Source organism: Microplitis mediator, chromosome 9, assembly GCF_029852145.1.
Source record: "Microplitis mediator isolate UGA2020A chromosome 9, iyMicMedi2.1, whole genome shotgun sequence".
NCBI classification, from domain to species: domain Eukaryota; kingdom Metazoa; phylum Arthropoda; class Insecta; order Hymenoptera; family Braconidae; genus Microplitis; species Microplitis mediator.
The window spans coordinates 13204188-13218622 of record NC_079977.1 but is presented as its reverse complement, the minus strand read 5'-3'; the positions used below and the strand labels follow the sequence as shown (position 1 = coordinate 13218622).

The following is a 14435-nucleotide window of genomic DNA, read 5'->3' as shown; positions in this document are numbered from 1 at the left end:
TTTTTCTCAATTTATCTATAAATTGTCTTATTGAGAGGTTTGCATGTTTTAGGTTTCCACTATATAAAATGGTGTATTACCGTACGATGGACGGTGTGGCTCAATAAGTTATAGATCAAATTGAACGGGATATAGTATAGGACCGGATAGCTCAACTGGTAGAGCACTCGGCGCGATACCGAATTGGTCTGGGTTCGATTCCCAGTTCGGGCTATCTATATTTTTCTCAATTTATCTATAAATTGTCTTATTGAGAAGGTTATTTGCATGTTTGCATGTTTAGGTTTCCACTATAAAATGGTGTATTACCGTAAGAAGGACGGTGTGGCTCAATAAGTTATAGATCAAATTGAACGGAATATAGTATAGGGCCGGATAGCTCAACTGGTAGAGCACTCGGCGCGTTACCGAATTGGTCTGGGTTCGATTCCCAGTTCGGGCTATCTATATTTTTCTCAATTTATCTATAAATTGTCTTATTGAGAAGGTTATTTGCATGTTTGCATGTTTAGGTTTCCACTATATAAAAATTATTATTATTATTATTATTATTATTATTATTATTATTATTATTATTATTATTATTATTATTATTATTATTATTATTATTATTATTATTATTATTATTATTATTATTATTATTATTATTATTATTATTATTATTATTATTATTATTATTATTATTATTATTATTATTATTATTATTATTATTATTATTATTATTATTATTATTATTATTATTATTATTATTATTATTATTATTATTATTATTATTATTATTATTATTATTATTATTATTATTATTATTATTATTATTATTATTATTATTATTATTATTATTATTATTATTATTATTATTATTATTATTATTATTATTATTATTATTATTATTATTATTATTATTATTATTATTATTATTATTATTATTATTATTATTATTATTATTATTATTATTATTATTATTATTATTATTATTATTATTATTATTATTATTATTATTATTATTATTATTATTATTATTATTATTATTATTATTATTATTATTATTATTATTATTATTATTATTATTATTATTATTATTATTATTATTATTATTATTATTATTATTATTATTATTATTATTATTATTATTATTATTATTATTATTATTATTATTATTATTATTATTATTATTATTATTATTATTATTATTATTATTATTATTATTATTATTATTATTATTATTATTATTATTATTATTATTATTATTATTATTATTATTATTATTATTATTATTATTATTATTATTATTATTATTATTATTATTATTATTATTATTATTATTATTATTATTATTATTATTATTATTATTATTATTATTATTATTATTATTATTATTATTATTATTAAGGGGTACATCACCGAATTTGTTCCTTTTTGATGTGTCTTCTAATTTATCTGCGATCCTGCTGAGAAATCCTTCCATCCTGGAGAATTTGGATTCCAGGCTGTCGAACCTCTTTTCATCCTCTTCTCTCTTTTTCTCATCTTCCTCACTCTTCTTCTCCAAATAGCACGTAATGTGCTCGCGGAACTCCTCTAGTTTGTTATCAAGCTCGTTTCTCAGCCTATTGTCCCGAGCGTCTTCGATGATGTCCGAAACATCATCGGCAATTGTTTGTCTTGTCCGTCGTGGCATAATTATTTATTTATTATTATTTTTTTTTAATATGTCACTTCACTCACTTACACAAAAGTTACACGCACTTTAATATTGTAAAAAAAAAAAAAATATTGACAAAACTTATTTAATTCATCACCGAATTTACTTATATTACTACACGCACTTTAATATTCACAAAACTTATTTGATTTATCACTAAATTTATTTAAATTCACACACGCACTTTATCACAAATTAAAAAAAATATTTGTTCACTAAACTCATTTAATTGATCATTGAATTTACATCTTTTTTTAATATTAAAAACACGATCGTTTCAAATCTTTGCCTTCCCATCGCGTCGCAATATTTTGACAGCTATTTTTATTTTATATTTGTAAATACACACGAAGGTTACGCGCACTTCTGACACCAAATTATAGTAATTGGTATCTTAAATTAATATCGCTTATACACTACAATAATAACACACTTAAATTATAAATAACAACACCACAATTAACAGCAGTAAAGAAAGCAAGAGAGAGTGATATAGTTTATTGAGAAACAATGTTTGCTGTTTAGTTGTCAATATAAGACTGACTGACTTTTGTCGCGTATTTATAAAACAAGAGAAGATGGCATTTGTCTTCTAGCTATTCAAATATTTAAAAGATCAGTTTCACATTCGTTACAATATATATATATATATATATATATATATATATATATATATATATATATATATATATATATATATATATATATATATATATATATATATATATATATAAGATTATACATAATTATTAGGGTGCTTTTTTTTGCGACTATTTTTTTTTTTCACTCCCATCCCGAAATTTTGTTGGAAATACCCCAGAGAAAATTCTCTGAGAGTTTGAGCCCTTAATATTAATATTAAGTACTCGACCACAGCGTGTGAAGATTTCCCATTTAAAATACGCGTAAACTTGGGTTTTCATTTTTTAAACTTCTATTACTCCGCGGCATTTTATGATATCATCTCGCCCAAAGTCGCGATTTTCTCAGAATTCTGTTCTACAAAAGTGCCTATGATCGTGAAGTCGTAACTCATACAAGTGGGGTAGTACAGACCGCTAAACTAAATTTTTTCATAGGATTCTTGTTTTTTCTCTCAACAACAAGACCTACACAAAAATTGTAAATAATTATTTTACAGGAAATTCAATTTTCTACAAAAAAGGTCTTTAGCACCAAATCACTCAAATTGATATTTTCTGAGATATTAATCAAATAAAAGATCAATATTTTCTAAGATTTGATTCGACATTTTGTGAGAATTCAATGATACGTAAACTTCAATAATTAATATCTCAAAAAATATCAATCTGAGTGATTTGGTGCTAAGGACCTTTTTAGCAGAAAATTAAATTTCCTATAAAGTTGTCGTTTGCATTTTTTCTGTAGGTCTTGTTGTTTATAAGATAATGAGAGAAAAATCAAGAATTCTAATAAATAATTCAGTTTAGCGGTCCGTACTACCCCACCTATATGAGTTATGACTTTGCGACGATGGATACTTTTGTAGATTATTTCATTCTGAGAAAATCCCCGCTTTGGTCGAAATGATATCATAAAATGCCGTGGAGTTATAGAAGTTTAAAAAATAAAAACCTAAGTTTACGTGTATTTTAAATGGGAAATCTTCACACGCTATGGTCGAGTACTTAATATTAATATTAAGGGCTCAAACTCTCAGGGAATTTTTTTGGGGGTATTTCCAACAAAATTTCGGGATGGGAGCGAAAAAAAGAAATAGTCACAAAAAAAAGCACCCTAATAATTATATATGATTATATCTAAAAAAAATATCTCGCAATAGTATTATATACACTAATGGAAAAAATTAAAGGATCAAAAAGAAATTCTAAATTTTGAGGCGATTTTCAACAGGCTTTAACTTTGAGAAGAATGGTCGTACAAGAAAAAAAAAAAAAGGAAATTGTAGCTCCAAGTGTCTACTTTTTGGATTAGAACTTTAAAATTTTTAGCATCAGCAGTTTTTGAGTAATCTTAGAAAAACCAGCCACAAAAAAAATTTTTAAATTAAAAAAATTTTTTTTTTTGGTTTCGGGGCGTGGAAAAAATTATTTTTGCTTAACCACTATGAGGATCGGATATCTTCATTATTCAGCTTCAATTTCTTTTTTTTATGGATCTTGATACGTCCACTTCTCGCCGAAATATCGGTCTTCAAATGGAAAAGGATCCTTTTGTCTTTGATTATCGATATCTCAGAAACCAATGATCGCACAGAAAATTTTGTTTCGAAAAAAAAGTTTTTTCTTTTTTGGAAATTTAAGCACTGTCTGCAATAAATTTGTGGACAAAGCTCAGAAAAAATGTTTGTTTTTATCTTGTTAAAGATTATGAGCTTTTCAGAGCAAAAAATGTGATCCTTTAATTTTTTCAAAAATTTGATCGCGTGAAACAAAAAAACGGCTGGTTGGATTAATCTGGCTCTCTGCAGGCTTTTTGTGGACATATAGAACTGTAAAATGCACAGTCAACATTATCGATTTCCACAATATTTTCGTTTCAGCGCTTAATTTCCCAAAAAACCACAAAAAGCCCTTTTTTGTGGCATTTTTAAATTCATGTGACGATAGGAAAAAATTTTTTTTTCGGAAAAGCAATGGCTAATCGTTGAAGGGAATTTATTTAAGTTTTTAAAACCCACCATTAACTTTCTGTGCGATCATTGGTTTCTGAGATATCGATAATCAAAGACAAAAGGATCCTTTTCCATTTAAAGGCCGATATCTCGGCGAGAAGTGGACGTTTCAAGGTCCATAAAAAAAGAAATTAAAGCTGAATAATGAAGATATCCGATCCTCATAGTGGTTAAGCAAAAATAATTTTTTCCACGCCCGGAGACCAAAAAAAAAAAAATTTTTTAAAATTTGAAAATTTTTTTGTCGCTGGTTTTTCTAAGATTACTCAAAAACTGCTAACACTAAAAAATTTTTAAGTTCTAATCCAAAAAATAGACACTTGGAGCTACAATTTCCGTTTTTTTATTTCTTGTACGATCATTTCTCTCAAAGTTAAGGCCTGTTAAAAATCCCCCGAAAATTTGGAATTTTTTTTTGATCCTTTAATTTTTTCCATTAGTGTTTAATCATATATAATTATAGATGGACCTACATATGACTTTCTCCGTTTAAATATTGCATTATATATAATCATATATAATTATGTATAATTATTAGGGCGCTTCTAAAAAAACAAGAATTTTTTTTTTTTCCTCGGAACCAGACTCAAAAGTTTCGTTTGGATGCCAAAATAGGCCTCTAAAAATGTAAGCCCTTAATATTAATATTAAGGTTGTCCGCATCGCACTTTTCAATTTCCCATAAGAATAACACAGGAAAAAAATTTTTTTTTCTTCTGATTTTCGAAACTAATGAACCATAAATTTCAATGTAATGTCCATCAGATGTTTTTGTAGAAAATTGGACGCTCTACAAAAAAAGTCTCTTATCATTTTTTGATAAATCCATCTGTTCGAAAGTTATTGGAGCTGGAAGTCAAATCTACAGTAAATTTTGAGATCTTTTTACTTTTCAAGCTAACCTATTAGACTTATCAAAAAATGTCATAGGACCTTTTTTGTAGACAATTTTATTCCCTACAAATTATTTTCGATAAAATTCATTCAAGTTCCGCATTGTTTTCTAGTTATTTTCATTTTAACGTTAAGTTCTCAAAATCGGATTGAAGATTATTATTTTTATGAGTTTGGCTTTAAAATGAACATAACTAGAAAACAATGAGGAATTTAAATGAATTTTATTGAAAATAATTTGTAGGGATTAAAATTGTCTACAAAAGAGGTCCTGTGACATTTTTTGATAATTCTGATAGTTTTGCTGGAAAAGTAAGAAAAATTTCGAAATTTACTGTAGGTTTGACTTCCGGCTCCAATAACTTTCGAACAGATGGATTTGTCAAAAAATGATAAGAGACTTTTTTTGTAGAGCGTTTAATTTTCTACAAAAATAGTTGATGGACATTAAAATGTAATTTACAGTTCATTAGATTCAAAAATCAGAAGAAAAAAAAGTTTTTTCCTATATTATTCTTATGGGAAATCGAAGTGCGATGCGGACAACCTTAATATTAATATTAAGGGTTCATATTTTCAGGGGCCTATTTTGACATCCAAACGAAACTTTTGAACCTGGTTCCAAGAAAAAAAAAAAAAAATTCTTGTTTCTTGAAACGCCCTAATAATTATATATGATTATATATTAAAAAAATTTCTCGGAATAATATTATGAATAATCGTATATAATTATACATTATTCTATATGGACATATATATAACATTATATATAATTATTTATGATCATATATAATTATATATAATTATGTATGATTATATATGAATAATTTTTCTCGGGAATTTGAGAAGATTTCTGTATTTTCTGACTGTTTCAAGTTTGCCTCAGTGAAATAGTAATTTTATCTGAAAAACAACAAATACTATTAGATTTTATTCTCCGTGTTGCATATGTCGTATCCAAATTAATTATTTACATTAGACTATTGTCACCTTGTTCGAAAGTAACTCATCAATTTTAGGCGGACCATGGAGAAGCATCCTACCACATTAACTTCGCGCGGACCTCAGCACCGAGTTTTTTTCCCACCTCACCACCCGACTTCTCACTGGCCAGTTCTTAAGTTTTCCCTTTCTCCTCGACTCCGAGACTTCTCATTGGAGCGCAGATACCAATGCCTCCTACTCCGCGGAGAACTTTCTCGAACCCGGCTCTCGGGTATAAAAGAAGGGACGCTCAGAGCGGTAGCGCATGACATGACGAATTGATTGCAGTCCGAGGTCAGTGCATCATCAATTATTAAGAAAAGTAAAAGTGAAAGTGTCGACAATCTGCAATCTGCAAAGCAATGAGTGATTTTGATTCAACCAACATGGACTCCCGAGATACCGTGGATTGGATGCAACCCACTAAACGCAAGCGTACGTCACCAAATGACACTGGTACTGATCCACAAGACAATACTGCTAATACAATGAAAGCCAGCCAAAAAATTCCACCTATTATAGTTAATGAGAAAATTATTGATCGAACCGCATTTCTAAAACAAGTAAGGAAAGACTGCAAAAGTAAAGTGACATTTAAAATCAATCATTTAGGCATTAATATCTATACGAGCAATAAAGAAGACTTTGTGCGAGTCAAAACTAATCTAACAGCATTCGAGGTATCATATCACACGTATAGCCTCAAGGACGAAAGACCGAAGCATTTGGTCTTGACAAACTTGCCAACTCCAATGGGCATAAAAGACATCGAAGACGCATTAACATCAAATAGCGTCACAGCTATGAGAGTCTGCCATGAAAAATGCCACGCAAAAACCTGATGTTTTACCAATCTACCTGGTTACAGTAAACAACACAGATGATATCGCAAAGCTGTTGAAAATCAAAACGATAGCTTCCTTCAGAATCAGGTGGGATCCATATAGAAATATTAAAAAAGTACCGCAGTGTTTTCGCTGTCAACAATTCGAACATGGCATCACTAACTGTCACAATCCACCGAAATGTGTCAAATGTCCTCTATCTCATCTGACCAGCGAATGTCCAAATTCAAAAGACATACCAGCTATCTGCGCTAACTGCCGAGGACTACATCCAGCAAGCCACCGACTATGTCCAAAGTACATCGAACACCAGAAAAAAGTTGAACAGCACCAACTAAATCGCAAGAAAACCAATAACATAGATAAAGCAATCACTCCACATCATAACCAGTATCCGGCACTCCCAAAAATAAAGACACGACATGACTCATATATTCCAACGAAAATGATTCATGATATACATATTCCAACTACGCAAGACATCAACGTGCAATCAGCATGGGCTAATACAACCACTGGAACGAAGCAAATAATACAAAAGCCACAATGGACTACACACATCAGCAGTAGTATAGCTCCAAGAGGTAATAACATCGCTAGTGATGGTATTAGTGTAAGTGAAAATGATAATATAGATATGCAAAGTAAAACACCTTATCATTATAATAAAATCCAACAAGTATTAGAACTTAATGAACTAATAATAGAAATAGGTAAACTTAAACAAATCTGTGATATTAAACAATTGATTGCTAATGTAAAATAACTAAATATTAAATTAAAGGACTGCCGTGATGATATCTCAAAAATTTTAATTATCAGTGACTTTATTAATGGCAGTGAAAAATAAAAGAGAATTAATTATCGTATACTGGAATGCGAACGGGTTATTAAGCAAAATTCAGGAATTGCCGTATTTAGTTGATAAATTTAATATCGACAAATTACTAATTAATGAGACTAAACTCAAGTCAATAAATAAATGTTTCCTAAATGGTTATATTTGCTATCGTAAGGACAGGGATGGATCAGTACATGGTGGTGGTGTAGCTATATTCATTAAGAATAATATACCGCATACCGAATTCCCTATTGCAACCAACAGAATAGAAGCTCATGGTATTAGAATACCAGGCAATATTGTTTTAGTATCAGCCTATAATCCTCCCCAGACTAAAATACAAGCTTCAGATATCACAGATATTTTCAAACTTAATAATAAAATGATACTGTCAGGAGACTTAAATGCTAAGCATTCTCTCTGGCAATGTAAAAGAGCAAACCCAAATGGAAAAATTTTATATAATGTTCTTCAAAGTAATCCAATAAATATTTTATACCCAGACAATCCTACGTTAATCCCAAGCAACGGAGGCTTACCTTTCATCATTGACATAACATTAGTTAAAAATATATTAAACATTAGCAAGCCCGAGAGCCTAAATGAGCTTGATTCAGACCACCTCCCTGTACTGTTCACCCTAAATAAATGCGATAACTCGCCTATCTTCAGAAAAATCCGTAATTACAAACGTGGAAATTGGCAATTGTTTAAAATAAAATTAAATAACGATATAAACGTAAATAATAAAATTAATACAGTAGACGATATTAATCACGAAGTTGGGTTACTAACTAAACATATTAATCACTCAATAGAGTCAACAATACCTCATACTACAATAAGCAGCTCTAATGTAAAATTTCCTCCTGAAATAGTAGATTTAATTAAGCTCCGCAATCTCTATCGTCGAAAATACCAGCGATCTAGGCTACAAAGCGACAAAAATAATTGTTTGCAAATGGTAGACCAAGTCAGACTCGATATAAAAAAGCATAAAAATAAAATTATTGAATTAAAACTAAAATCTTTAAATATAAAGGACAACACCTTATGGAATGCAGTAAAGCTAAATAAGAACACTAACAATAAAATTCCTACCCTACATACAAAGGCAGGATTAGCTTACGACGATCAAACTAAAGCCAATGCAATTGCTGATGTTTTCGAGGATACCCATAGACTGACGGAAGACTTGAGTAATCTAGAAACAGAAAAGATAGTAAACAAAGCGTATCGTAAACTTAAATTAGATAAAGTAAATGCAGGCTCTTTTCCATTAATCACATCAAATTAAATCATTAAGGCAATAAAGTCAACAAAGCCAAAAAAAGCTCCTGGCCAAGACAAAATACAAAATATTGTGTTGAAACACCTACGAAGAAGGGTATAGTACAGTTGCTGTATATAATTAATGCATGTATTTCACTATCCTACTTTCCTGACTCATGGAAGGAGGCATTACTTTTGCCTTTTCATAAGCCAGGAAAAGACAAATTACTCCCCCAAAATTATCGCCCCATCAGTCTGCTTTGTACCCTTGGAAAAATAGTAGAAATCGTCATCAATAATAGACTGAGAGATTTTCTCGATAGAAAGGAAATCCTAATTGAGGAAAAATTTGGATTCCGAAAAAACAGGAGTACAGTACAACAACTTTTGAGAGTAACAGAATATATCAGCACAAATTTCAATAAAAATCGCAGTGTCGGATTGCTTCATCTGGATATAGAGAAAGCTTTCGACACTGTTTGACAGCGTGCACTGATCTACAAGCTAGTTCATTACAAAATACCTACATATTTATGTAAATTTATCGAGAACATCCCTAAGCATGATAAAGCTGTGTTAACATTATTTGCGGATGATACCGGAGTACTCACTATATCGTGGTCCAAGGATGTAATCCTGTGTAACCTACAATCACATATAAATCTGTTGGAACAATATTATGATAAGTGGAAAATAAAAATAAATGTAAATAAAACTGAGATTATGATATTTTCACATAAAAATAAGTCTCCGGCCGGGACCACACAAATGAACGGACAAGCTCTCAAGTTGACTGATGGTGCAAAGTATTTGGGTCTGACATTAGATTCTAAACTTTCGTTTACGACGCATATTTCAACGATAGTTAAAAAGGCAAACGCAGCCATGTCTATATTATATACATTAATCAATAAAAATAGTTAAGTCTCGATGAAAAATAAATTAATTATATATAGCATGTGTATTAGACCGATACTATTGTATGCTTCGCCCATTTGGAGTAGCACTTGCGATAGTAACTATGCTAGAGTACAAAGAGTTCAAAACAAATGCCTGCGTATGGCTATAAATGCCGCACCAGGCACTAGTATTAAAGAAATACATGAAAAAGCGGGTCTACCATTGATTAAAGATGTTGTCTTGCGGCATACAATAAACTTCTATGAGAATTCTTTAAACAAAATCGAAATATTAGGTAACTTTTGTTGCGAAATCGATAAAAATCCATGGCATAAATTCAAAAAGCCGGACCAAAAGCTGATTGATGAGCATATAACTTAGGTATGTTAGTTAGTAAGTGTTAATGTTATGACTTATGTATTTTATTTATATTATATTTTACTCTTGTTATGGTTGAAACTAAACGCAAATCTGATTACGTTTTTTTTAACTTTTCCTAAAAATAAACGATATCATTTCTGTAAAATAAATTAAAAATAACAAAATAAAATTGTAATGCGAGTTGAGTCCTAAGGACAGGAATCGCCAATTATATATGTACAATTATATATGTACAATAGAAACAATATGTAATACTGTAAACAATATTGTAGACGTTATATTATATATCAATAAACAAATTTGAAATTGAAAAATTGCGGTAGCGCACTAATTCTTGATCAGTCTGACCATTAAGAATACTTCTACAAATAGTGAGCAAGGCTATTCCTAATCAACTCATCGAAATATTCAAGTGCGCAAGCTTGACTAGACTTCAGATTATTCTCACAACAAATCAGTTCTTTTAAGAACTCTCCTTTTAAGTTGACTAGCACTTCTCAGCGCTAGCCAACTGGAACTCCGGGTTTTGTAAGAAAACTTCTCGTTATCCAGTACTAGCTCTTTTCAGGGCTAGTATACTCGACTAACAAACGGTTCTTCTCAGGACCTCTCACCTGCAGCTAACGTAACCAAACCAAACGGTCTTTCTCAAGTCCAAATCGGCCTTTCTCAAGGCCACCACATAACTAAGACGTAAGAATTCACTTCAATACATCACAATCCATCGGCAGACTACTCTTCTGAACACACCTGTAAAAGTTATTGAAACAAATTGTCGTGTCCAAAATGAATTGTATGTTTTATCAACACTAAACTATTTTAAGAATATTTCCAGGATATGTTGTAAATATTTTCTATATAATTTCATAACCCGGGAAAAAATGATTTTGCCTAATTATATATAATTATATATGATTATATATGGTATTATATATAATTATATATGGTTATATATAGACCTATATATAAGTATATATACACTGTAAAAAATCACCGGGGTAAGTCCAAGCGGTGTAGGTGTTAAAATTATCGGTGTTAAATTTACCCTCGAAAGCGGTGTAAAAATAACCCCGCTACCGGTGTAAATAATCTGTACCGGTGTTGAAAAAACGCCGCCACCGGTGTAAATATTCTAGACCGGTGTTAAAATAACACCGCCGCCGGTGTAGATATTCTTTACCGGTGTTAAAATATTTTATTTTGTGAATATTTTTACTGACTCGATCATTATACTTGTTAATAAATGATATTCTTTATTTATTTTTCATAAAGAACTGACATTTTTTTTGTTTTATAATCTTAAAAGTTAATACTCCAAGCGGACGTAATTTACCCCGCTTTTACACCGGCATTACTCCGCTTTCACACTTCTTACCCCGCTTTTACACCGGTTACCCCACTTTAACACCGGTATTTTTAACACCGGTGTATTACTCCTCCTACACCGGTGTAATTTTATTTTAACACCGGGCGGAGTTAAAATGAGTCCATTATTAACACCGCTCTTTTTACAGTGTAGCCTTGTATATAATTAGACCTAATTATACCGGGAAAAAAATGATTTTGCCTAATGATATATGATTATATATAGAATATTTATAGTTAGATATAGACCTATATATAAGTATATAGAGCCTTAAATATAATTAGATCTAATTATATCCCGGGACAAAATGATTTTGCCTAATTATATATGATTGCATATGGGAAATATATAATAGTATATACCCATATATAGTTATACATGGGTCTATATGATTAGATTTGATTAGACCTGACCTATATAGACCCATATATAGTAATTTTTATTATATTTCAGATCTTTAGATCTGTATATAATCAAATATAAATTAATTATTTATATATATATTGTGACGTTATTTTTTTGGACGAAGCTTGGATTGAGTTGACGTCACAAGCACCAACTGATTTTGGGGCATAACCGAGCATGGTAACTCAAGATTTGGAATTCAGCTACAGAAAATTGCAATTTTTATTTAGTTTTTTTTTGGTGATCGAGTTATAGTTAAGAATAAAATATGGAGTAACGTTTGGCTACAGAAAATTTATATGAGAAATTTATTATGGGATATGGGTTGAGATTAGAGTATGGTAAAAGATAAAGTTTGAGTTTTGGAATTTTCAGTTTTTGGTTTATTGAGTGTGTGGAAAAGTCGGAGCAACCGTGGAATGGGGCTCAAGTAATTGCCACCCGGTTGTATCTGATGTCAGGATGCTTGCCTGACCCTATGAGACTTCCATGTGGAGTGCAGAGGTCTAGCTGAAATGCTAGCGCTCCAAAATAAGGACTATGGTCTAGGTGTAAGAGATTAGTTATTGTTATTATGATTGGCAGGACTCAGCGATGGTATAGTGACCACTATCGCTGTGGAAGCCGCTATTTCTGGTCATTTTTGGAGTTTTGGGTTTTGTTGGTAGGCCTCAGTGGACAGCTTTGACCAGTGTGCTGCTGAGGGTAACCGTTGGTCACTTAAATTTAAGAATTAGTCTGCGATCTCACCGAAACCAAGTCCAGGAGAGCGCACACATTGGGATATCCATACTCAATATCGAGTTGGAGTTATGGAGTAAAGTATAGAAAGCCGGTATAAATGGAGATGATGTTTTTGGCCTGGGGAGTACAGTGGGGGATTCGACTCTGGTCGCTCGAAGCGAGCAGACGTGTTCAGGAGTGATGCTTCAGAAGGCTACAGGTTGGAGTTATCGTTACAAAAGTATTGCTTTAAACAGTGTGAGACGTTACTTGATATTTTATTCATCAGTAATCAGGTATGAGATAATTATTATAAATAATTAATCGAGTTTGAGTTAGAATCTTGAGGTATAATGCTACGGTTTTAGTTAAAGAAAATTATTGCCTAATTAACGTCAAAATGAGATCCAGGTATGTTAGTCGTACGATTTTGCTAAAGGAAATATCTAGAGTAATGAATTTGGATTATGGTTCTCGTTCACCGAGTACTATTTGAGTATCGGCTGGCTCCAGTTATTTAATTTAGTTTTAATTAATTATTTTTAATTAATTTAGTTATAAGGTTTTGACGCGCATCATTTAGATGCCAAGTTGCCGTTCGGATTTACTGGATCGTTGTATTTTTCGGATTCAGTATTTTGTTATAGAGAGTAAGATTATTTGAACTATGTCCTAGTATTTGTTTTGTTTTATTGTTAAATAAAAATTGCAAATCATTTAATAATTTACACGAGTTTGGGATGGTTTAACCCGGACCACTCCCTCTCTCCATAAACCTACACAATGAGCGACACCACACCATACCGTAACTCTGTTTTTAGTGCTCCAGTCTCTGTCTTGTTTTGCTATTAAGTTCTGAACATTTTAGCTTTAGTTTTGAATTTTACTTCTGCGTGGTTTTGATGATAATTCCACAGATCAAAAATTATCAAAATTTTCTAATTTACTGGTTTGGTGATTCCAGTGATAAAAATTACCTGGCGCCCTATTAGTATTGAGACTGGAGGCTAAGGACAGAGAACGAAGTTGTAGCGCAAAGATTAGCGTATAATTTTTGAGTTATAATATATATATATATATATTACTGCCAACAGTTGAATGAACGGCTGAGGATTTTTTCTTAAAAAATCATGTCCCGCGAAAGAAAAAATTTATTTTTCTCTTATCAACTGACTGATAGTCAGCTGAGTGCCAACAGTTAATTAAACGGCTGAGGATTTTTTCATTAAAAATCATGTCCCGCGTAAAAAAAAAATTATTTTTCTCTTATTAACTGACTGGTGGTCAGCTGACTGCCAACGGTTGAATGAACGGCTGAGGATTTTTTCTTTAAAAATCATGTCTCGCGTAAGAAAAAAATTCTTTTTCTCTTATCAACTGACTGGCAGCCAGCTGACTGCCAACAGTTTCGAAAAGAACTGAGAAGTTTTTAAAAATAAAAGTCCAGTCCCGCAAAATAAAAATTA

The 14435-nt window shown here is 30.9% G+C and overlaps 2 protein-coding genes across 2 annotated transcripts in view; both read left to right on the top strand.

The window, feature by feature from the left end:
- Positions 1 to 14435, top strand: part of LOC130674272 (LIM homeobox transcription factor 1-beta-like) — a 229071-nt gene that overhangs the window by 195759 nt on the left and 18877 nt on the right. The gene's annotated exons all lie outside the window — the stretch shown is intronic.
- On the top strand, positions 7053 to 7847 carry LOC130674170 (uncharacterized). Its single transcript, XM_057479439.1, has one exon. It carries the CDS (start codon positions 7053 to 7055, stop codon positions 7845 to 7847), a length of 795 nt encoding a protein of 264 aa, XP_057335422.1.

Excerpts from the sequence above, each read along its gene's own strand:
- LOC130674170 (XM_057479439.1), top strand. The coding sequence starts at position 7,053 with ATGAAAAATGCCACGCAAAAACCTGATGTTTTACCAATCTACCTGGTT.